We start from the raw sequence: 24,096 nt of genomic DNA, 5'->3' as shown, positions 1-24,096 counted from the left end.
ATATTTTCTCCACTACCTTAAGATTATTCAAAGCATAACAACATCATGTGTATTCACAATAATGTAGTGCTTTTTATTAAAAAAACAAACAAACAAAAAAACAAATATAAAACAAAAAGTAAAAACCAACAGCATTTTTCATGACTTAAGAATCATAATTACAAACTTTTAACGAGTGGAAGAAGTTTTTTTTGACAAACTGTACACATCACAAAATGTCCGCCAGTCTGCCATTTACAATGCTTGCATCTTATTTTGTGATTGTCTAAAAAGAACTAAACGAATCACACAAACCACACAAATACAAGTACAAGCATCATACAATGACTGCTATCACAAAACGGAACCATTTCCTATTTGAAAGAAAAACAAAAATAATAACATGATATTGGGTTGACAGCTTTACCTTTGTTTCTGTCACCGTTTAAAAATATCATAACATTTTTATGTTGGTTTGTTTTTTTAGTGTTCAACACTTTGCAGCAAAAGACAAGGAGTACATTTCTCCTTAAAAGTAATATTATTAACAATATTCAGTGACAAAGGTGTCGTTGCTGAGTCACTGTCATGTCCCAATGCCTTCTGTGTCCGTTTGACATTCTTCTCGCTCATGCAGTACATAGATGAATTTCATTTATAGGCAACAAAAACTCAGCTAAAGTTTTTATGTCGTCAGGACAATTACGGTGAGATTTTCTGGACATTAAAAAAATCATTTTCCTCCGAGCTTAAGTGTCTTCATTATAGTAATACAAACGGAAGAAATTATAATATTATCATTATTATAATAATCATAATACATTTAGGGCTGAGTCCTGTACAGTACAATAATAAACAAAATCCATTTTCAAGATATTGCTTTTGGAGACACTCCTCAATGTAAAGTGTATATATTTACATAACTTGGCACTGTACAGCTTCCCGTCCCCTCTCTCCCTCCGTCAGTGTCTCATTCTCGTCTCATCTCTGTCAGTTTACCGCACTGGGACATTGCAGGCTGTCCCTTTTTAGCAGAGGCATTTGGGGAAAAAAAAGAAATCTCATCAAATATCACATTTCCTATTTCCTTTAAAACATTCTCCATGGCAACCAGGAACATAGTCTAAAGACAAAAAAAATCCTAAGTCCCTTCCCCTCCCAATATACAGTATACACCGCCCCACCCGTCTGACAGAATATAAGAAAATATGACCATCACGATACATTTCATGTTAAGTATTGTTTTCCATAGTTTTCTTAAAACTGTTAATTGCCATCGAGCCCTTAATTTTTTTTAAATTTTTTTTTAAAAAGGTATATCTTCAAGAAATCTGGCAGAGTACAGACACACAGTAAGTGTGTACGCACGCACACACTCGCACGCAAGGCAGTCGGAGAGCACGGCTGTGTAAGGCGTTACAGTTAAAGCCAGTGTCCCCCCCGCACGCCTGATTTAGTTAAGCTGGTGAATCATGTTACTTCAAAAAAGAGGGGCGAAGCTGGCTGCCTCACAACAAAATAAAGAATTAAAACCTCAACAAGACACTTTGACTGACAAAAGCGCACACTCAATCTCCCCCCCACTCCCATTACTCTAAAAACAAACACACCCCCGGCCTCTTCTGTTCCTAAATGAGTTACTACAGTATAACAGGGAAAAGATAATAGACTTTTTAACTCGTTTTTTTTTTTTTTTTCAGACTGCATCATCCAATACTGTGAGTGTTAGTGTGTTTTCATTATAGATACATTACACAGAGCTTCACAATATCCATGGTACCAAAAGTGCAGTTCACCACCCATGCTCTCTTTCTCATGAGCAGCATCTGAGCACACCGCTCAACTTACATTTCTACTATACCATTTCCCCTCTCCGTCCCAGCGCTGTTCTTCTCTCATCTGTTACATTTTGTCATTGCAGCTAGGTCCCACTAGGGGGAACAATTCTCCAGCATTCGCATTCACATTCCCACTGACTGAAAGGACTACCCACTCCTCCCCTCTATCCACCCCTATTCAGTACCACTTGTTTCATTTCTGATGCTTGCTAGTGGAATACATCTACCCATGTCTGTAATGTTCAATGCATTTAAGTGCATGGGTTACTTCTCCTATGTTCATTAAAAAAAACAGGTTTTGCATCATACTACTTAAATAAGCAAGAAGTCTGGGTCAGCTCTCTCTTCGTGCTCCTTGAGAACTCTTGAAAAGCTGAAATTGCCATGAGTCAGCGCTTCCAAACCCCCTCCACCCTCTCAGAGATGAGATGACAGTCTTGGAAGAGGTAAACTGGAAGAGGCCCCCAGGGATGCATTGTGGTCCTTAATGGTCAGATAACCAGCAATGCTCATTTCCCTTCTTGCTTTCTCTCCATTTTCTGCCCCGTGCTCACAAAGTGAAAGGCAGTGTGCTTGACAGGCACGTCGCGACATTATTTCCTCCCAACGAAATCACCGAATCCGAGCGTCCGTCGCCGTAGCCGCCGCCCAGCCCCCTCCTCCAAGAGATAAGTGACATCTATGGCTGTTGGAGTAACACAGATAGAGAAAGACAGGATTAGAAACTTGCATGGAAACAGCCGACAGTGTTTTATCAAAGAAATGATGAAGCTTCAAAAATTTAGACAGTTGGAAACCATGTTTCTAACATTAACGGTTACTAACAGTAAGCCTGCAAAACTGCAAAAATGTTTCACCTCTCTGATACCACCTATTAGACTTTTAAGAGATGTGTTCAAGTGTCATTTTGGTTCAAGAATACTTCTTCGTTCCATCTTTTCATCCACAAATAAAAAGCCAAATTGTTTCTCAATCTGTTCATTTGCTATTCTGTGTCAGCAACTCTTCCTCTGCACTTCCTGCAGCTGTTTTATGGTTGGAAGAGAGCATGGTGGTGCCCATGAAAGGATTACACTACGTTTAAATGATACGGCTGGTGATATTCTATATCTTTCGTACTATTTACAAAATACATAAAAAGACCAAAAACGACTGTTTTGGGCCATGTTGCATTAAAGCCCATTGATTCCTTCTGAAGATATAAAACTTTAAAAAGTTAATTTTCTAAAAAGATTCTATAATGTCTTGTAATGGCTGCGCATTAAATATGGAGTAAATAGTCAATTTGCTGGGACTATGTTCAGTGGCGGATTAATACACTCAGGTGCTCTAGTTTTTGCAGCAGGACGGTGTATGTGGGATTGACTCAAAAAAAATGGTGACTGTGTTTCTTAACTGTAATGAGGGAAAACGTCACTCAGTGCAGCAGTGTGGCTCACTGGTGTGTTTGGATAACCTGTGTCAGGCTTTGGCTGCACAAGTAACACTCGTTAGCAGGATCAAGTCATTGCTGATTTTGGTCTTAAAGCAGCATATTACTGGATCCTTTGAACACTGAGATTAGCCACAGATTTGGTCCAGATTAAGATATTTTTGGGTAATACTGTCAGCATATGAAAAACTGAAACACTAGATGGGAGGAAGGGACTCGGACAAAGCATTTCCTTTAATGGACAGTTTCTTGCACAAACTTCAAACTTACCCATTCAGAAAAGGTACATAAAATGTATTATAAAACATTTTTAAACGATGTGTCACAGCATATGATCTGAAACTTTAACCCTCATTTATTTGTTGACCTACCCCCCTGCTTTGTTCCCGGTCCCTCACCATTCTTGCTGGGCGTTCTGTGGAGCAGATCTAGCAGGATTTTATTGAGTCGATCCCTCTGGGCCTCCCTCCTGCCCAGCACTGGGTGGTGTAACGGCGAGGATGCTGAGGAGGATGGGAGTTCAAGCATCTCTCCTATCCTCTCAGTGGAACCCTCTTCCAGGTCTTTACGCTCCTCAGCTTCCTGCCCTTCCTCTTCCTCCTCCTCCTCATCTTCATCCTCATCTCCTTCCCCTTCCTGCTCTGTTCTTCTGGGCTTCGCTGAGAGAAGTTCGGGATCCTCCGGAGCCATGTCCATGTCGTCCTCCACTCCTCTACCATCTTCCACCTCGGGCGGGAAGTCATCACCCCGGTCGCAGGAAGAGCCATCGTCCTCGCACCCTCCAGCTCCTTTGGGTCGTTCACTCTTCCATGCCGAGCGGCCCCCGTTCCTCTTGTAGTTGTCGGGAACATAATGAGGCTGCAAAAATGTCAAAATAAGACCCGGTTCAAATAACGTTTGCAAATACTTTTCAACATTTCATGTGGCTTACTTAGGTTTCAGATAATTAAGGTTTGTAAACAAACAATGACATCAACGAGACACAGTTCAGAAATCACAAGTTTTGGAAAGTCAGTTTTAATCTAAGCTTTCTGACACAGACCTGAACCTTTTTAACACAGCTTTGCAGTGTAGTGGTTTAGTTAAAGCTGCATGGGATGCTAGGATCTCTTTTCAAGTCTGTTAGCATTATAATTTACATTGGGCATAAGTAGTCCAACAAATTGGCAAAATGCTAACACCACTGCCAGAAATACAGCACAGGTTTTTCGTTTGCATTTCCCTTCAGGTTCTTACTATGTGGTTTAGAGATATAACAATAAGCTGGCGTGGTTTTCCATCATCGAGCCCCATCTTCACCTGTGATTGTGCTGCTGGTAAACTATACACCGTGAGCAAGATAAGATGCCCAGGAGCTGTAATATTATCTCCACTCTTAAAATATCTTTCAATGTTATAGAAATCAGTAATAGATCCCAGTGCTGCAGCCCCACCCTGTAAGGACCCCCGTCACTCTCACCGAGAAGTCTCTTTTGGGAGTGAGTCGCTTGGGGAAATGGTTGAAGGCATATGGCTTGGTGCACACTGGGTAGCGGTTACGATGGATCTTGTAGAACAGATGAGCCGACTTGTCCAAGCGGTAATCACAGATGTACACATCTTGCTCTTTCACACCCTTCGGCCGCCCTGTATGAAGACAAGAATTAGCCAAGAACTGCTGGAATTTATGTCTTTATAAAATATTTGAAGAGCAAAGGCCCGTAGATTTGTTCTGCTGCGTGTTGGTTAAAGCCTGTCAAATTGAGATATAAGACATAATGGCATAGTTAACCTTCATTTATCAGCACTGTCCTACTTTTTATTCATAATTACACTCATTCACACGGGGGACCTGGCAAGTAGGTTTTTTATTGTGTTTTTCACTCACCCTTGCAGTAAGTGTAGAGATCAAGGACACAGCAGGTTCCCACCACTGCCTCCAGGGGGATGATCTCGTAGAGTGGCATGCGGAATAACTCGTTCTGGTAGAACCGCCGTGATGGAGAATGGTGTGTCTCATGAGGACGGAAGTAGTGGTGGCCAAAGGCAAACCTCTCACCCCTTAAGAGTTTGAGTGGATAGGGTCAGAATATGACACACAGTGACACAACTTTACAAACAGTTGACTATCACAAGCCATTACAACTTTACCTACAACTTCTCTCACTACCAGATATCGTTGGTACATCATCCTGTTGAACTTACTTTTCGTTCTTCCAGAGTTTTTCAATTCGGAAAATGTCGAGTTTATCCCGGTTGATGTGAGATAGGAGACGGTAAGACTGTCTGACAGGCTGACCCTCAGGTGTGCGTCTGCTGTCTCTCATCAAATACACACAATCGCCTGCACACAACACACACACAGAAAGCAGTGGCAGGTCAGTTGTCTACAGTGGGAAATTTCAAAAGAAATTAACTGTTTAACACTTTGACATGTCTTCGTCCAAATTGTGGACAGGGTCAAATTTAAAGGCAACATGATCGCAGAGCAAACACAATTTTGCATTACATTCACTTTAACACTGGGATACACTAAGTGGACTATTGTTTTTCATGAAAACTTCAGGTTCAAGCGACATGCTATGAACGAGAGGCTAAAAATCACACACCATTGCTATAATATACAGACACAGATACAGTGGTCATAGGTGTGCTCTGTTGCACCTATCACCACATCAGCAGTGATGTCAGGTTGTCCTGTTTGTACAACTGTGCACAACTGCAGCAAAAACAAGATTTTCAAGGGCTGTTAAACTGATCTAAAATTAGAGCGACCGAACCCACTGCACTGGTTTCTACTGTTTCTATACCTTGATGTAACAGCAGGTCATCTCTAAGGAGGCAGATGTAGTACACAGAGCCTGCCTGGGCGTAGCTGGGCTGGGGTATCATGGGAACTTCCTATAGTGACAACAACACATGAAAGTGAGATTAGAAGAAGTTGGTAAAACAGAAAACATTAAGTTCAGTATCCATGGGCGTTTTTGACAGGATAGACGTACCCTGTCTATAGGCCGAGGCTCACACTGCTCACACAGGTAGTGCTCCACCTCGGTCTCCAGCCGCATACAGTCAAAGTGCTGCCACACCTAGAATAACAGAAAACTGTTCAATCACCTGAATGCAAAAAATGGGTAGCTGACTTGATTTACTGCCCAACTGCCCCTCAGAACTAGTGATTCACAACTGTGGTTGCTCCATCAATATTTTTTAATGATCCTTGTTTTCTTTGTCTAAAAATTACAGAAAATATACACAAAGGAGTGAATGCTTTGGAAAATCTCCTTGACAATTTAGGTGTCCAAATGCACTAACTTAAACAGGAGTAACCTTTCACATAGTAAGAAAAACAGAAATGATGGAAAATAAACAAGTACAAAATATAAATTTTTTCACCAGCTGTTTTTAGCTGTGTGTCTGACACTTTGCTTCTTACCATGCATTTTTCACACTGGATCATCAGACCTTCGTCCTTGTACATTCCACAGATGCAACGGATAACGTCGTCGTCCTTGTCGTGGGACCCCGGCCCTCCTCCGTGGTGGTGGTGGCCATGGTCCCGCTCCAGCGAATCCGAGCTGTCGGCCTCGCTGGCGGTCTCGCCCACGATCTCATCAATCTGGACAGCGGCTTCGTGACGAGCGCTGTAGTAAGCTTTCCGCAACCGACACACGTCCCTGCCTACTGATGACTTCCTGCCGTAATATTTCTGATGAGAGAACAAGACAGTCATGAGTGCAGCTGCTTTATTTGTTTGCAAAAAACGGCACAAGGACAACAAGACCTCACAATCAGCATAGAGAGATGACATAAATCATATCTAAGGCAGAAGAATGAACATTTGACCCCAGAATTACACCCTCATTCTTCAGTCACTTAGACAAGACTTCAAGGTCACCAGCCTGCAGAGCTATGGGCAAAGATGAAAGATGCACTCAAATCTGCCTTTGCAGCTGACAAAATTTCATACTACAATGCAACACCCTGTAGCTCCTAATTCAACAATAAACCACATCCCCCTCACGCTTTTTTCATTCTGCGAAAAAGGGCCTTGGGACCAAAGGGTGAATCTAATTTAGACATCCACTTCAAGCTTCTCTGACTGGAAGAGTAAGCTCCTCTGAGAGGTTTCAAGTGGCACTTGTTTAAACTGCTACGCTATACAAATGTAAATCAAAGGACTTGCAACGTGTGCACAGAGGATCAGGAGTCGTCAAGTTATATCCCATTTGGGAGGGTTTTGTGCGTGAGAGAAGAGAGGAAAGCAGAGATTGAGTGGGAGGAAGAATGTGTTGGAGCTGCACAGTAACAGCTTAAATTATCATTTTGATGAGGCTTTTTGATATTGATTGGGCTCTAAGAATCTGGGATCATACTCAGGAGTGAATGATGATGACAGCTGGATTCTGCAGCAGCCTTGGCCTCTATGCAATCATCATACTAGTCTTTCTATTGATTGTTGCCATAAAAACAGACAGATCTGCAACACCGGTTGAACATGTAGTTTACAAATAAAATATTTTTCAATTGCTGAACAAATTCATTAAAAATCAAATCTAACTTAGTAGTTGTTTATCCTTCATTACCAGCTAAGAGTTTCTACTTGACTTCCCCATGGGACCAAGAACCTCTTGGGGAACTTTAGATTTAAATCTGAGTTCTGACCAGAGGAACCTGTGACTAACTCTTGTTCCTGAACAACAGCTCCAGGTGTAAAAAAAAACAAAAAACATCTCTGCTCTGAAGGAAGTCCTTTGTTATGGTTCAAGGTGCTGCTTGCAAGGCTTAATATCACTGATTCAGTAAAAACAGTTGGCAAATGGAAAATCCAACTTGTGTCACTTCACAGAACAATGAAGCAAAGGATGCAGCTAGTATTGATATAACGATGAAGTGTTGACATTTGTTGTTGGTGTTTATTGAATGTTAAAGAGCAAAATAAAGAGAAAGAGAGTGAGTGTGGAAACAAGCTGAGAGCACGAGAGAGAGAGAGAGCAGTAAATGAGAGTATAAAGTGAGTTGAAAGAAAAAAAAAAACTTCTCTAAAATACTCTTCACCTGCCAGCAACATGTGGTGTTCACTGATGGAACTATTAAATTATGTATGAATACAGACAAATGCTCCTTCTGCAGTTCTCATTGTAAATAGCAGGGCATCGTTAATGGTTGAAACACCTGCCTACCTCAGCATTGCGGAAAACTTTGAGCATGTCTGTATCAAACGCTTCAACGGTCTTGTAGTGGCCGGTGAGGATTTGCTTCTCGATGGTGCTCAGGTCCAGAGGGTCGGACACCTTCTCGTAGTACTGGCTGTTCCTGATGGCACACAAAAACAACAGGGTTAGTCTCCGCAAATCTGGTTTGCTCACACTAAAAAAAATAACATTTCAAAATTAAATACATCTGAGCATCAGCAAAACTAAGAATAAGTCCATGTGTCTGCAGATAGCATGAGAGTGTTAGTGCCATGAAGCAAATAGAAAGAAAAACAATGAGCTGTTATTTTTTTTGACACAAAGTGATTACTATGAATACTGGACAAGAATCAAAGCACAGGCTGTCACGGCTCAAATGCGTGGCAGAAGATAAACTGTTACACTATGTGGGTGTTGTACACTGATAGAGCAGATAACACATTAACTCTGCTGTCTGGAAAACAGTGAAACATTCTGAATGAGCCAGGCGACATGCGGGTTTGCACTCTTACCTCTTCCGCGATGGAAGGTTCACCAGCGGAGCAGCAAGTGTTTGGCCAGCTGAATCTGAGTTAATGCAAAACAGTAACATTCATGTCATCATTTTTTAATTACAGAGCCTTATCGTTCACTGAATATTAAACATTAGCATGGAAGCACTGACGGATGTGTTTAACAGGCCTGCTCAGACCTCAGGTCAGCCTAAGGGTCATGTTAATGAAGATATTTAATAGGTAGGCAGGGAGGGTACAAGTTCAGCTCTATTAACACTAAAGATTTACTTTACATTATGGGTCACATAAACAAATTGTTATGCGGCAGTACTGTGATTAAAACCAGCAATAACTGAATTATTGTCTGGCTCTTTCCAATTAATACAACAAAATTACTTTTCTCATTTTAGGTATTATACCAACACTGTTAGCTTAATCAACTTCCAGTTACAGTCAGAATGATCAACAAAGGTTCAAAGCTTCAACACTAGACTAGTGATCGTCACTTGTCTGTCTCCTGTTCTGGACTATATGTGTGTTGAGTGTGTGTGCGGGTTTGTGCATGCCAGCGACTGAGTGAAGGATATGAAACAAACGTGAAACTTCATATAGAGGATAAAAAAAAAAAGAAAGAAAAAAAAAACGGACACAGTGAGAATTTCTTGTCTGTCCGTGCACCAGTGTAAGTACGTACTGTATATTTCTCCACAAAAGAAACTAACCCTTGTAGCTGGTGATCATGTCACAAATCTCCTTGAAGATGTGTGCAAGACGAGCAGTGCGTGTGACTTCTGTGTTTTCCTCAGCAGCGGCGAGTCTCCGAGTACGAACCGACCGTGACGTCTGCAGGGCCGAGAACTGCGTCAGGAACACATCTGGAAACCAGGGATGAACATTGCACGTCACGTTTTTACACAAATTTACTTCACTTCTGATCACATACATTTCAGTTACATGCCCAGCAAGGTGTGCGTAGCATTGCTGCCTTAGCTAACGCGTCTATCACTGAACATTTCAATAGTAGCCACTAAAACTCTCACCTGACTTAATGTTGCCATCGTCACGGATGACTCCTCCCCAGCGTGTATAGATGGACAGGCTGCTGGCGTCCCTCTCTCTCTCACCCTCTCTCTTCAGCAGCTCCTGTTTCTCCCTCATCTTCTCCCAGTTCCTCAGGAGAAACACTCGGTGCTTCAGCACAAAGTTTCTGGTGATTGAGGGAGAGAGGACAGGAGTGTGAAGACAGCTTGTGTCTGTGGGTGGCAACATCAACTCACGCCTGACATGTCAAATGTAGTTTGCTCTCTGATGGATGTTCTTAAATAATTTTAATATTACCATTCTATTAAGGAAGTGCTGAGATGGGGGGGGCAAAAATTGCAAAAGAAATGACAAAAAAGATCTGTTTGTTATAATACTATAATCAGTATTATAATTTGCTCCATCCCTGTACATTTGAGTATGGGTTTCCAGTATGTTCATTTGTACAAGGTTTACAGAAAAGGAATACAGACTAAACATGACAATAATCACATGTACAAAACATGAGTTGTGTTTCTCTTATGTGTTGCTTGCATGTTAGTTTGTGTGTGTGTTTACCTCTCTCTGTTGGACATGGGCTTCATGAGATGAGGGTAAAACTTGTTGCTGTCACTCGACTCCTCTTCCTGTAGTTAAAGAAAGTTGTATTGAAGTATGCACCGATCTTAATGACACCCCTTCGCTGATTTCTTTCATAACCTCTTTTCAGACTTCATACCTAAAACCACCATGTGTATTACTGAAAGCCTATGTTTAAAATATACCATGATATCAATTTTAGGTCATGAGATTCAGGCCCTAATTCAAAAGTATACCCTTAAAGATATTCTGAGTTACTTTTTTAGACACCTTGTGGCCCACTACTGGTACCTCTGAGACACAGACACATTCATGCCCTACATACACACTGCACCTGATTTTTAACAAGACAGTGCTAGACTTAGACTAATCTTTTATTAACCAGATAACAACAACAGATAACAATAAGATATTAGAAGCAACCATTAAGGACTGTTTTTCTGAGGAAATTTCGCTATAAAAGGTTGCTTTTGTGTCACAATCGGAACTACAAGTGACCTGATACTAAGACAAGTTCTCAATATTTTTATGCACAGTCATCACTCACTCGTTTCTTGAGCTGGTGTTTTGACTTCCTCTTCTCCTTAAGCCGACCCAGCCGCCGAGTCCCTCCCGTCTTCCCAGGTAGCCCGTTAATACGTTGGCTTTTCCCTCCGATGATGCCCCGGCAGCTCTCTGAGCCGCACTTGCAGACTTGCTGTAGTGCAGAGAGAAAGTAAAATCACTGAGTTGTAGAAAGTGAAAAAAGGGTCTTGCTAAAATTGGAGCAGCTGTGATTATAGCTCTGAACAAAATGTTATTCCATGAAGAGGAGAAAATGGGCGCTGGTGCTTCACCTGCTCTTCGGTGTTGAAGGAATGGAAGTTGTAGTCATAGGTGAGCTCAGTGCCGCTGGTGATGTCCTTCAGAGCAAAGAGACCAATTCTGTACACCCCATTCACCGACCTAAGACAGAAGAGTCATAAAAAAACAAAACATAATTAATTACAATAAACTACTATGTGTATGGTCATTTGAAGTTAAAGGAAACTAAATATTTAGAGAGCTATTTCAAGATATTCCTCTTCTCAGTCAAAGTGTGTTCTGACCTGTCAAGGAGGCTGCTGAGTCTTACAGTCACTTTAAGAATAATAGTTCAAAAATAAAACTTCATATACAAGCTTATTTATTATATACTGGTGGGAAATGTTACCAACCAACACATAATCACTTCTCCTAACTGGTTCAGCTATTATGTAACAGGCACCAGAACACATGCTAGTTCAGCTCACAACAAAATTAATGAAACATATTGTCATTTTCAGGTCCGGCTTTCTGGTCCACAGAGGAAGATTCTGACAATGATCAATGGAGAGCACAATATTTGCTGTAAAGCTACATTTTAGTCTGTTATTCTGAGTGTTTATCCCTGGGTCCAATCCTGAGCTGAGGATCAGAAGTCATACACTGTCTACATCTGAAACAGACTGGAGAGTCTCATATAAAAGGCATAAAAATAACTTACATCCTCTCCACAAAGTCAGGTTTTCAAGTTCCAGTCTTTACTTTAAACGTAATGTTTAAATATTGATGTTAGAAAGACAATTAAATTAAAAGCATTTTAAAATTTGAATAAAACTGAGAAGGACTGTCCCGGTGTAATTTGCTCTATTTGGCAACTGCTCAACACGTTGTAATCCCTATTTTCCTCCTTTCCAAACGAAGCAGTGCTCCAGCCATTCGCCATTCTTCTAAGAATAAAGCGCACTATTCTGTTTGCCAGCCACTTGATAATTTATTCCTTCTATAGGGGTAAAAAGCTGGTTCAGCGCATTGTCTTCAGGCACTACAGCTGTATCTAAGGCCCGGGTGCATGTAATCTCTCTTCTGTGACAAGATGGATGACTCGTCAGGCTTTGTGCTGAAAATCCTCTATCCTTGTGGAGTCTTTTATTTCAGCACAGCCACTCTACATTACACACACACACACGTGGATTTACACATACACAGACCAGTGTCCTACATTATGAGCTGGTCTATGCTTGAGGCCAGAGGGTACAGTTTGATAGTTGAGTCTCTCAAGGTCGTTCGCTGTCCACAATCAAACCCTCTGAGGGTTAAACTGTGGTGATACATGGTGCAGAATCACCATACACCGGCAAACTAGTAAGAAGTAAAAGTAGCGTAAAACCAAGTAGGTTTCACAAAGTAAAGTCAGGCACAGAGAGGCCTGTTCAGCCAGGTCTCTGATTGCAGTGGATTTAGCCATGCTGTGAGAACAATCCCTCAGGAAACCAGTGAATTGTTTTGGCGTGGTGCAAGGCCTTTAAGCCATTTAGGTCTCTGAACACTGGCAGAGTGTGACTGAGGTGATCTCATCAGATTACCACCACACAACCACATTAATAAGGTTGGGGTTTCCAGGCAGAGCTTTCTCATTTACAAAGACATGCACCTGCTACACGTGTCCCTTTTAGAGCTCGTGTAAGGTACCCAAACTAGGACAACACAATATTTCCTAATATTCACAGTGACTACTTATCCGTGTCCTAGGTTAGAGTGGTTTAACTGTACAGCTCTTATAAATCCACACAACTTCAAAAAGCTTCTAAATATAGCCAAGAACTTCTGCCACAATAAGGGAATCTAACACCGAAACCAATAAGGCCACATTTACATGCATTAAAATAAAAACATTTATAATAAGTACACAGGACTTATAGCACGTGGTTAAAAAGTAACCTCCGTTCTCTGACAGCATGAGTAAGGTGCCAAAAATAAAATAGGTGTAGCACAACTTTTTGTGGCTTGGATGGCCTTGTCCCTTTGTTGGAACAGACCAGTCCAAAGACACTATGCTGAATATCTTTCTGGCCCATTCTGGTACTTTCACTACAGTCAGTTTGCCTCTTACAGAGAGAATAAGAAATTACCCATCTCACCCGAATCATCAGGCACACAAACGGATAGCAATTAAGTGAAACGGCTTAGATAACGGGCTAGTCTATTTTCCAGTCCGTTGACCTTAAGTGACAGAAGCATTTAGAAAACAAAATACTAAATCATCAAGCTGGAACATTTTCTAATCAGCTTCTCCCACTCTCCGCTCACAACAATCCAGCAAGACTCTCAGCTTCACTTGTTTAACACTGTCTGTCTGTATAATTTACTCTGTCACTGCCGATGTACCTGACAGTTCTTAAATGGTAAAACTTGCTCTTATAGTAATCCTAATGGACGTTGACATTATCAGTTGAATGGCGCGAGTGAACGCAGTACGCTTTCTTTGTCATCAGTCAAACAAATGCAGTTTACACCAGGTCTGGCTCAATTATCCTCCAGTAACAACTTCTGGCAAGTGCTCATGCTTGCGCCTGAGAAGGCTTAGCCAAATCTGGGTTTTGGTAAGAACCCAAAAAACGCAACAAGGACAACAGTAGGGAACTGGTTTAAAGCTGCCATGACACCCACCACTTCTGCATCTCACAGTTGGGTTCACAGCTGTGGTTTATGAAGCGTGCCTCATTGCCCATTCGGTAGCTGTCAATCACCATGCCGCTATCCAGGTTCAGACAGTAGTGGCCACTGTGGGAGAAGTACTGCTCCATCATGCGACTCCTAAAATGCAGGAGGAAAGAAGCAGTGGAAGATTAAAAGAGAAGCTTTCATCCATTTCCATTTCCATGTCTAAATAAGTCCTGAACTGAGGAAGTCAAACAGGTAGACAGGCAGACACAGAATATACTAACTATTCTGACATCCACATACTTCTTAGGACATGTCTACCTTACAACAAAAATATCTTGCATCAAACATCTCACCTGAACTCCTGTTCGCTAACCACCTCTCCCAAGTACTCAATGATAAACTGTCCAGAGCGGAGAGTTTCCTTGGTGCGGATTCCCCAGCCCTTCCCCTCAGCACGGAATCGCTCCAGACACTGCACCCACTCATGTCTCTGGATGTGCTGGTTGTCACAGTGATCACCACATGGACATGTGCTGGGAGAGCACTCAGCAAAGCTCATCCTGGGAAAAAAAGGCAATTGGAAATATGTAAAATGTCTGTTTCATAACTAAACAAACAATTTCCAGCAACATTCCTGAAAAAAAGCATATGACTAAATTCGAGTGCTGATTGCTGACACATAATACGATTGATTTATACACTTGCTGTCTCTTGTCTTTACCTATTCAGGCAATCATCCAGGCAGCCTTTTTCAGTAGAGGCCTCAGGAGATCTACAGTTGCATGTAGTTGTTTCATAACCAGAGAGAGGCTTCACATCCACATAGACATCTGTGACACAAACAGGGGATTACCATTCCACATTAAAAGTTGTGACCAGCAGTGGCAGCCTTATGTATTTTTAATCCCTGTTTTGCAAACAACGCATTGAACTAATAACACGGACAACAAAAGTCAAAGCAACCAAGGCAACCAATGAAGCAAATATCCCTGAGTCTCGTTGATAAGCAGAGAAGGGGTAACAAAACTGATCAGGTTACATTTTGGCAAAATCCATTGAACAAAGCCAGATACTCACTTGATCTGATCTTTTTATAAAGGGGGACATCAGGCCTCTTGTAAAGCTGAAACACAAAAACCACAAAGGGGTTTAATGACAAAGAAAAATGTTTACGTGGGTGGGCCACTACTGAGGCTGTAACTTTTAAGACTAGCCATCAGCCTTTCACTCTGAGCATGGAAAACCCCTAAAAACAATTGGTGCTAGATGTGATTGATCACCTGATCGTGTTTCCACAGCCATAAGATGTCGTAAGGCAACTGGAAATCAATACGCTTCTGTCTCAGGTACTTCCCTGAAAAAACAAAGCAGGGGAAATTCTAACACAGAAAATAAAATTGAAACATAAAAGAAGAAGGAAGTAATTTTTGACCGCATACATATATCACAGTTATATTCACATACTTTATGTAAATGAGTAGTTCAACCGCTTAATGAAAGTTCTGTCATGTTATCATGGCTGAAAATACAGGCCTTTGGTAACAAAAAAAACGTTCTTTGTTCCTAGCGACAAGTTTACTGAGTTATGTTGATAATTTTGATGCGTAACCCCAGAAACCCTGTGGAACTGGAACAAAAGTTTTTTCTGGCTTATAAGAAGAAGAATGAACTGTTGAAAATGAAAAGTTTATTCAACTAACTGAGAAGTCAAACTTTATACATTATGTCTGCAAAAAGAAAGATGAGTTTGACTGGTCAATCAGTCTGGTAGTAATTACATGCTCAAATCCTGTGCAGTGTAAAGAGTGATCCAATATGAGACTCACCAACATGTATAGGAGCTGGAAACAAACCATACTCGTGTTCCCCAGGTATGTATTCTAGCTTCTCTTTCTTTAGCTGCAGAAGCTGACTCCGGGGACTGCAGGGGGTGGAGAAACAGTAAAATGTAAAGAGAGATTTTAAGCTGCCCACACAAACTGTACATGGCGTGCTTGTATCTATACAACAAAAGACAAGAAGAGTGGTTTTCAGGTATTTTGTTTCTTTGGGACTCACTCTTCAGTCTTGTACACGTCAGAGTAAAGCCCCGCCTTCTGGAACTTCTTCTTTGGAGGTCTTGCTGCTCTCTTCTCCCGTTGGCTTGTTATGGGCATGGGTGGAGCTTGTTCCCTGGAGACGGTGCCTGGGCGTTCCGGGGAGCAGTGGCCATCTGGCTTGCTTTCCATTGAGCTAAAATTAGAACCATGACTTGGTTTCTAGTGACGACTGGACTTAATAAATGTTCCTATATATACAGCACTGAATCCTAACATTAATACTCACTGTGAATCATTGTCTGTGTCCCACAGCTGAGACTCTTGGGTATAAAGGTTAACAGTGTGGTGAAAATTTGCTTACCCACGAAAGTGCTGGAGCTCCTCCTGAGTAAGCCAGCTTCTTCCTGTCCCAGTTCTGGACCTTGCCACCAGGTTGCCCAGGTTCTCCTCCCTGTCTGGCAGTCGCTCCTCAGGCTCTTCTACCTCCCCGTCCTCTTCTTCCTCTTCTTCTTCCTCATCCCCCTCTCGTTCCCAGTGCTTCCTCTTCTGGCCTTTTCTACGCTGTCCCTGGACTACCGACTCAATAGCATCTGTCACAGTATCCCCCTCCCACCCCCTGACCCCTGCTGGCCGTTCTCCCCCTCTGTCCCTGTGCCGAGCCTGATTCAACTCAACAACAGGGGGTGGTGGGGATGGCGGTGGGGAAGGCAACGGGTGTTTCCTGGGACGTCCGGGGCCCCTCTTCTTCACCACATTGTTTCCTGTACGAGCCTGTCTCTGCAGCTTCTTGGCCCGTAGGATTTTGTTGACGTGGTGCAGGCTGTGTTTGGATGGCTGTGCCCGATGGGAGTGGTGGGGCAGGGAGGCATCCAGGCAACAGTCCTGAGAGGGAGAGAGGCAGGAGGAGGAGGCAGAGCCGTGGGAGTGAAATAGAGAAGGTTGGTGATGGTGTTGTTGTCGGTGGTGCAGGGATCCTTCGGGCCCTTCAGGGGTTGGGAGGGCAACAACTCTTGTTTGAATACTCGATGACCCTGGACAAAGACACAACAAATTAATGCTGCATATGAATAAAAGCATACAGCACACATTCTTAGTAGTTGTAAGTTTCCTATCCTTTGACATTACAAGACTCAGCTTCTCTGTGTCTCTCTCTTCTTGATCTTCTTCTCTTCTTGTCTTTTTTCCCTCCTGTGTTGTGTCATCCATACTTTCTCAACCTCTCCCTCGTTCCTCTCCTTGCCTGTCCCTCTATATTCCTACATGTACATCACATCTCATACTGACTCTTGTCTTGTGAGAATGTTGACCACCTATTCCTCCACACCTTCAAACTTATATGAGTCAATTTATTTTCCATTCATTTTCCTTTAACATCTTCATACTCCAACTGCCCCTCTTTCAGTTGACAAAGAAAGAAATTTTATTCCTAAACCATTCTTTAACTCTTCTTGCCGCTAATTAAGAAATTTTCCATGCAAATGTTTAATTTTAATGGAGAGGCTAAAAAATCAGAAGTGTACTAAATTTTGCACCCATTTCTGAGCACTGAGTTAAGGTGGAAAAGTATATTTAGATTACTACATCTATACTATACTAGTTTTATTACGGGTATACAGAAATACCAATATTATCTGTCAGCCATAAATCCATACTCAGTGAAAAAGGGTTGCCCCATGTCCAGCTACCCACAAAGACTAGCCACAATGAAATCAGGGAGCCCACATGTTATCCAAGTTACAGAGTGAGACAGGGTCATGGTGGGAGGACTGATTAACTACCTCGTGACAGTGCACAACTGTTTTAACTACTTCCTGACCCCTGGTCCATTTCCAATGTGCAGCTTGTCATATGTCAACATGCATGGTGTGAAACATGAGCAGTGTTTGGACATGCAGGTTGATCATGGCTTATGTAACAGTCGCTGACGGAAACCTGCTTTGTATTTTCTTTTGTGGACTTGGAAATTAACTATTTAAACCTTCTATTTATCATCTTATTCTTGACTTCCCTCACAGACCTTTTTTTCCCACATCACTCTCTGCCCATCCTCTTCACTCTGTCAGAGTGCACCTATCTGCCTGCATCCTTCCACACTTGTCTTGTGTGCCAGCCCAGTCCCCACCTTTGGCCTCCTCTACCTTCATGATGCAGTCTGCGACCGCTCACTGACCCCGAGTCCTGAGCTCTAATCCAGGATTACCCTGTCTTGGTTTGAACTGCACCATTCTGCCTCTTACAGCTTCCCATCTCACTTACAGCCATGCACATAAACACAGGTAATAGTCACATACAAAACCTACCACTGCTCACACAAACAGACACACAAACCTATCAGTCTTAATCAGGAGACATTCAGAGTCACAATGGTGGAGCAAGTTCACTGCTGAGGCACAGCGTCTTGCATCAGCGGCATAAGCTCTGCCCAGGTGCTGGGGTAGGACTAGGCCTCACATTGTGGGCTTTTGAGGGAAATGTCTACTAAATATAGCATGTTAACAAAACACTCCACCCCTACAGTAAGATGAGCTCTTGTAGAAATGCTACATCAACTGTGGCCAACTGTGGCCTCCACACTCACAGTGAAGCCAGTTTACACATGCTTTTTTTTCCCCAAGACCGTAACCACTAGTAAGAGCTACCAAATGTCAGACAGTGTATGCAGAGGGGATGTCACTGTGTATTTCAAAGGGTCTTTTTTCAATAAAGTAAGTAGCCTGTTCCACTTAGTATGTTCTTTGTTCAGATGAGGGACAACTGAGAGGGCTACAGAGACAGAACTGATCATTTTCCAGTGTTGTTTGATCCAGCCACATCTGAGGTATAGATGGCTCCAGTAGTAACCACTAGACAATTTCTCAATACTACAAAGTCTTCACTGAGCATATATAAAGCAAGATTTGAGAGCCAGCTTGCTGTGTCGTATGGCAACATATGAACTAGTTATTGCCAAAACACACAGTCCTGAAGACAGTGCTGGATCTAACTGATTTCACCCGGAGCCAGTCTCACCACAGCCATGCCAAGCCATAAAGCTAATCAGACATCAACCAATCATATTCTGCCACAGGATTCTTATGCATCTGAACTATTTTTGGAAAATGAATTTGGTGCACTCCAACAACCTTTCACAATGTCAAATTTAATTTCGGTCAAAATATTTCTGTGCTCATCAAAACTCAAAAAAAAAAAAAAAAAAAAAAACGAGCTACATGAATGATTCGGGATTTAATGCAGTGAAAGAATGTCCTAGAACAAATAAAAGCTGCTGCTATTGTTACTGGTTACTATACCGTTTTTTCTTTATTTTAAATGATCTCTGCAGATGCTGTTGTATATAAACTAACAGTTTAGCAGTGGATGCTCACTGTAGGCAGCTTATTCATACAGATCACTTTACAATTTAACTCAACCAAATTGGACTTACCCAACTCTCTCCTCTCTGATGATGTTGAGCGGTCTTTCCTCATCGGCCGGTCCATGCGGGAAAAACTGGAGCTCTCTGGGACTACCTCAGTCTTCCTGCTCCTTCCCCCCTTCAGCGTAGTGCGGGTTAGAGCAGAGGCAAACAAATTTGTAAGGTTTGGAGAATCATGGGCTCCAGGCTCTACATCCTCCGTGGGGGTGAGAGGCTCCTCATCCTCACTGTCTGAGCAGCCTGCTGGATCTTCAGCCCGTCCATCTGAGAAGGGACCCTGGCCAGGAGCCACATGACTCCGTAAAAGCTTAGAGTAGTCTGCTTCAGAGCTACCCATCCTGAACCAGGACTCTACAGGGTGGTGGCCTTTTGAGCTACTACCCAGTGCAAGTCTGGAGGGCCCTAGACAAGACATCGAGCTGTCTTTGCGCTTGTACCTTTCTGCAGATGAGGATGAGGAGGAAGAAGGGGAGTTGGCAGAGGTGGCAGCAGCTTGCTTGCTGGCACTGGCACTGGAGGTGTCTCGTCCAAAGCGGCATCGTTGTAGAGACTCTGCCATTCCTAAACTGCCAACTCGCTCTCCTTTCCCTGATGTTCCACTCTCAGAAATCCCTGCGTTAGCCCGGCTCCCTGATCCACTTCTTCCTGCTTCCTCCCTGTCCTCCTCAGCACAGCGCTCTCTGTGTTTGTGTCTGTGTTTGTGTTTGTGGTGCCAGTTGAAGGAAAGCTCAGAGGACATGGGTGGGTACAGGACAGGGGACCTTCCTCCTCCCAGGAATTCCTGCCTAAGCAGCTTATGTTTTTTCTTGTGAAATTTGGAGGGGTTCAGCAGGAGATGTGAGGGGTGGTGATGATGCATATAAGATGTGGGGGGAGGAGGGGGGAAAGAAGGTGAGTGGTGAGAGTGGTGGGCTGGGGCTGTGTGGGGTGACTGGTGGTGTGGGTGGGGATACAGAGCGCTAGCTGTAGGATAGCCTCTGTAATAGCCCAACCCCAGGGGCCCAGAGGAGTAAGGAACGCTGTAGGAGGGGTGGTAGAAGCCTCCACTGGAGAGTGGGAATCCAAGCCCTGGTACAAAGGGAACCTCAGACATGGACTCCCTCAGTTTGGGAGGCCGTCCCCGTTTCTTCTTCATGTCTGGTTTACGAACATAGTGCAATGGGTCACAGGAGTATGCAGGATGAGAGTAGAAGCTGCCAAAGTTAACCCTGAAGATTGTAGGCAGGAGGTCCCTGTGGACATAATGATGTGGAGGAGGGCCACCTGTGCCTCCTATGCCACCACTGGCCCTGTTCCCCACCCCTGGCACTCTGCTTGTTCCTGCTGCTATGCCTATTCCACTGCCGAGCCGGTGCCCTGTGGTACGGTGTGCTATCCGTATTTCACTCAGTCTCACGACAATCTCATCCAGTTCAGCAAGAAAGTCTGGGTCATGCCTGCGGGAGCGCAGCTGCAGGTACTTCTTCTTGCGTTTCCTTTTCTGTCTCTTAAGCTTGTCGTAGCCAGGGCAACCATGGCTGCGGCGTTTACACTTGTGCTTATGTTTCTCCTTGTGTCCCATTAAGGAGGAGGCAGGGGCTGCTGGGTGAGGTCTCCGGGGATCTGGTGATGACCTTGCCCCATGGGGTGACGGAGAGGGTGAGGGATGTTCCATAAGCAAAGTGGAGTGTCGCCGCCTGCCTCTGGAATTAAGGCCCACCCCCGGACCCATAGCTGAACTGATGACCCCTGGCATTAATAATCCACTGCCCATCCCGGGTGGCATCCCAATTGCACCCAAACCACCTGCCCCTCCAGCTTTCTCACCACGGTCAGATGTGCTGTTATTGTCTGTTCCTATACCGCTGTCACTGGGCACTGTCTCCTCACTGTGTGACTCACTGACTGGTGATGGAGTGGCTTCCTTTAGCTCACTGAGGGGGGCAGGGGAGGTGGGATGAAGTGGCCTAGGAGGGGAAAGCTTATGATAATGGTAGTGCTGCCTGTAATGGTGGTGGTGATGATGGTAACCACGGCAAGATGACTTTTTCTGGGAAGCTGCTGTGGCCATAGATAATGACGTGGAACCCAGCCCTGGGTTGCGAGGATTAGGAGCCGAAAAGGTCGGGGGAGGGAAGGAGAATGTGCTGTGGCTATGATGGGAGTTAGAATAGTGAGCATGACCTGCAAAGTGCACTGAGCCTGGTTCAACGAAGCTGGCATCGCTGATGGGACTGTGGCCTCCACTAGACTGTGAGAGGGAGGGGGAGGGAAAGACCTCTGGACCGGAGAGCTGGTGCTGTTGCTGGGACTGTGATTGATGGTGATGGAGAGGAGAAGTGGTGTTTGGGGATAGGAAAGGTTCTGGTGGTGGCGTTGTAGCTGTGGAATTAGCCACTGCTTTTGGTTTACGGCCTCTCCTCTTACCCATATATATTGTGCCCTTTTTACTGACATTAATTTGCGGCCCTAGTTTTCCCCCAAAAGAAGCAGCCAGGGAGGACAATGATTGGGTAGCAGCTTCTACAGAGCCAACCACCCCACTGGTCGTGCCTTTAGGGGTCTCCTCTGGTCTTGGGCCTAACAGGATTTGACTGAGAATACGCTTTCGTTTCACACTTTTCATTTTATTGATCTTGCCTATTATAGTCTTCATGATAAGCTGCCCGTTTCCTTTGCTGCGGAACCGTTTGTCTCCCATGTCTCCTGCCTCTGGAGCCAATGTGGGAGGCTGACCCTCCTGGGGTAAGGTAGGGGGAAGGCGCTTGGGACGTCCACGTTTTCTTGGCATAGGTTTAGGGGGGTTCAGGTCCACCTCTGGGTGAAGAACAGGGGGGTCCTGCTCTTCTTTGGACTTGAGTAAAGATGAAAAGACCTTGGAGGGGGCCAGTTTGTTAGGTGGGTGCCCATGGGCCAGGGCGTCAAGCCTTGGCATTTTGGACTTTGGCCTCCCCCTCTTCTTAGGCTGGGGTGGGAAGAGCTGTGACACTGAACTTTGTGGCACAGGATTTGGTTTGACCTTATTTGGGTTGGGAGGCCTGCCCACTGGTCTTTTAACCGGTGGCATTGGCGTTTCCAAGCTTGAAGATAAAGGCATGGTGGTTTTGCTCTGGTCGAAGGGACTGTCCTGGCCTGTTCTTTGACTCTGCGGCTTGTTCATAATACGGGTCCAACGGGGTTTTCTTCCCCGTCGTTTTTTAAAGGGTTTGCAGTCCTGCTCTGCGGGAGAGTCAATTGATGAATCAGGAGAATCATCTCTAAGAGGTGTCTGTGGGCTTTCATCACCATCTGGCTCTGGTGGAGAAGATGCCCTTTGTCTAACGGACTCCGGGGGGCTGATAGTCCGACCAGGTCGGCTACTATCCCGGTTGGGACTGCGCTTACTTGGACTAGAGCTCTTCCCCCTCTCAACTCGCAGTGACTGATTGTTGACCCCCTTGTCTTTCCCTTCTGGCTTTCCTGTTCCTGTTGTGGGAGGGCACTTGGTTAAGTCTCTGGGGCTGTCCCTGTCCTGCTCTCTCTCACTTGCACTGCTTTCCTCTGCCAGGGCAGGACTCTCACGTGCATGGTGTCCTTGTGAGGGAGCAGGGGAACCCAGGTGACTCACTGCACTCACTGTCCGCTGCTCAACTGATGTGGTGGAAGAGGATGAAATGGGACAAGATGGCAAAGATGTGGTGTGAGGTTGGCAGTGAGCAGAACGTGACTGTGGCTTAGAAATGCTACTGTTGTTGTTGTCGTTGTTGCTGTCCTTTGACATGGCTGACAGGCGGTTATTGCCATAGGTCAGTGCTGGGCTGCTGCTGCGACTACTGCTGTTGCTGCTGCTCATGCTCATGCTGTTGCTGATGCTGTTACCGCTGCTACTTGCTTTCCCACTCCCATCCATGTCCTCCTTCCTCAGTGGTGCTAGGCTGGGTGAATTTTCCATAACACTGTCTTTGTTCCTAGAACCATAGGGCCGACCAGGTGGCCTTGATACAGGAGGTGGTGGAGAAAGGTGGACCATTCTTGAGTATGTGTTCCTATTGGCCAAAGCCCTGTCTCGCTGCTTGGCTGTGGGGGCCATAAAGCCTGAGCTTGGGAGAGGAGGAGCTGGGTCAATCTTTGTGGGTTTCACTGGCTTTGGGGTCTTTGATGGTGGGCATGTTGCTATGAGTTGAGCTAATTTCTCAGTGACTGTGGGTGCTCCCCAGTTTTGGACACCCTTGTCCTTGTCTCTCTGACTTTCAGTGCTGTAGGTGTATTGAGGTGGTTTAACACCTTCATAGCTGGGTTCTTTTGATGCAGATAGTGGTGGAGAAGGTGAGGATGTCCGGGGGTTGAGTTGTGGAGTCTGTGTTTTCTTCACGGAGGGATGTGTTTTACTGTCTGGTGGAGGGCGGTGAAGGTTAAGGGGTCTCTCAGATGTGGTGGTGGTTGCTTTCATATCTGGCTTTGTATCAGACTTGCAATCCAACTTTGGTGGACCCTGGAAAAAAAAAACACAACAAGATGGCAAGAAATTAATGAAAATGAAAATAGGTGTATTACACTAAAGATTGCCAAATGTTTTAATTAAATGGATGCAACTATGTTTTTTTTCTCTAAACACTTTTTTAAGTAACATGCTAAAGTCCTATGCTGATATCGAATGGAGTTGCTAATGGTGCTAATGGTGCTGAACCAACCACATCTGG

The 24,096-nt window shown here is 44.1% G+C and overlaps 1 protein-coding gene across 3 annotated transcripts in view; it reads right to left on the bottom strand.

The window, feature by feature from the left end:
- Positions 1–48: 48 nt before the first annotated feature.
- Positions 49–24,096, bottom strand: part of ash1l (ash1 (absent, small, or homeotic)-like (Drosophila)) — a 29,619-nt gene continuing 5,571 nt past the window's right edge. For 2 of the 3 annotated variants that reach the window (XM_023409903.2, XM_023409902.2), the window contains exons 4-27: positions 19,448–23,888; positions 16,385–17,054; positions 16,043–16,216; positions 15,811–15,905; positions 15,265–15,338; positions 15,062–15,107; positions 14,706–14,814; positions 14,338–14,544; positions 13,988–14,134; positions 11,374–11,482; positions 11,085–11,234; positions 10,517–10,584; positions 9,958–10,124; positions 9,640–9,792; positions 8,936–8,990; positions 8,412–8,544; positions 6,665–6,937; positions 6,231–6,317; positions 6,039–6,129; positions 5,434–5,572; positions 5,117–5,289; positions 4,709–4,875; positions 3,621–4,107; positions 49–2,502 (exon numbers count right to left, since the gene is read on the bottom strand). In XM_023409903.2, coding sequence (XP_023265671.1) covers positions 2,411–2,502; positions 3,621–4,107; positions 4,709–4,875; positions 5,117–5,289; positions 5,434–5,572; positions 6,039–6,129; positions 6,231–6,317; positions 6,665–6,937; positions 8,412–8,544; positions 8,936–8,990; positions 9,640–9,792; positions 9,958–10,124; positions 10,517–10,584; positions 11,085–11,234; positions 11,374–11,482; positions 13,988–14,134; positions 14,338–14,544; positions 14,706–14,814; positions 15,062–15,107; positions 15,265–15,338; positions 15,811–15,905; positions 16,043–16,216; positions 16,385–17,054; positions 19,448–23,888 — 8,307 coding nt within the window. In that variant the 3' untranslated portion in view covers positions 49–2,410. The remainder of the gene's footprint in view (positions 2,503–3,620; positions 4,108–4,708; positions 4,876–5,116; positions 5,290–5,433; positions 5,573–6,038; positions 6,130–6,230; positions 6,318–6,664; positions 6,938–8,411; positions 8,545–8,935; positions 8,991–9,639; positions 9,793–9,957; positions 10,125–10,516; positions 10,585–11,084; positions 11,235–11,373; positions 11,483–13,987; positions 14,135–14,337; positions 14,545–14,705; positions 14,815–15,061; positions 15,108–15,264; positions 15,339–15,810; positions 15,906–16,042; positions 16,217–16,384; positions 17,055–19,447; positions 23,889–24,096) is intronic. The other variant, XM_087175022.1, reaches the window with a different exon arrangement.

This window comes from Seriola lalandi, unplaced genomic scaffold (assembly GCF_002814215.2).
Source record: "Seriola lalandi dorsalis isolate HSWRI2012SDOR001 ecotype SW California unplaced genomic scaffold, Sedor1 jcf7180002054408, whole genome shotgun sequence".
NCBI lineage: Eukaryota > Metazoa > Chordata > Actinopteri > Carangiformes > Carangidae > Seriola > Seriola lalandi.
Note: the sequence above shows the minus strand (reverse complement) of the source record. Positions and strands in the feature narration are given on the sequence as shown.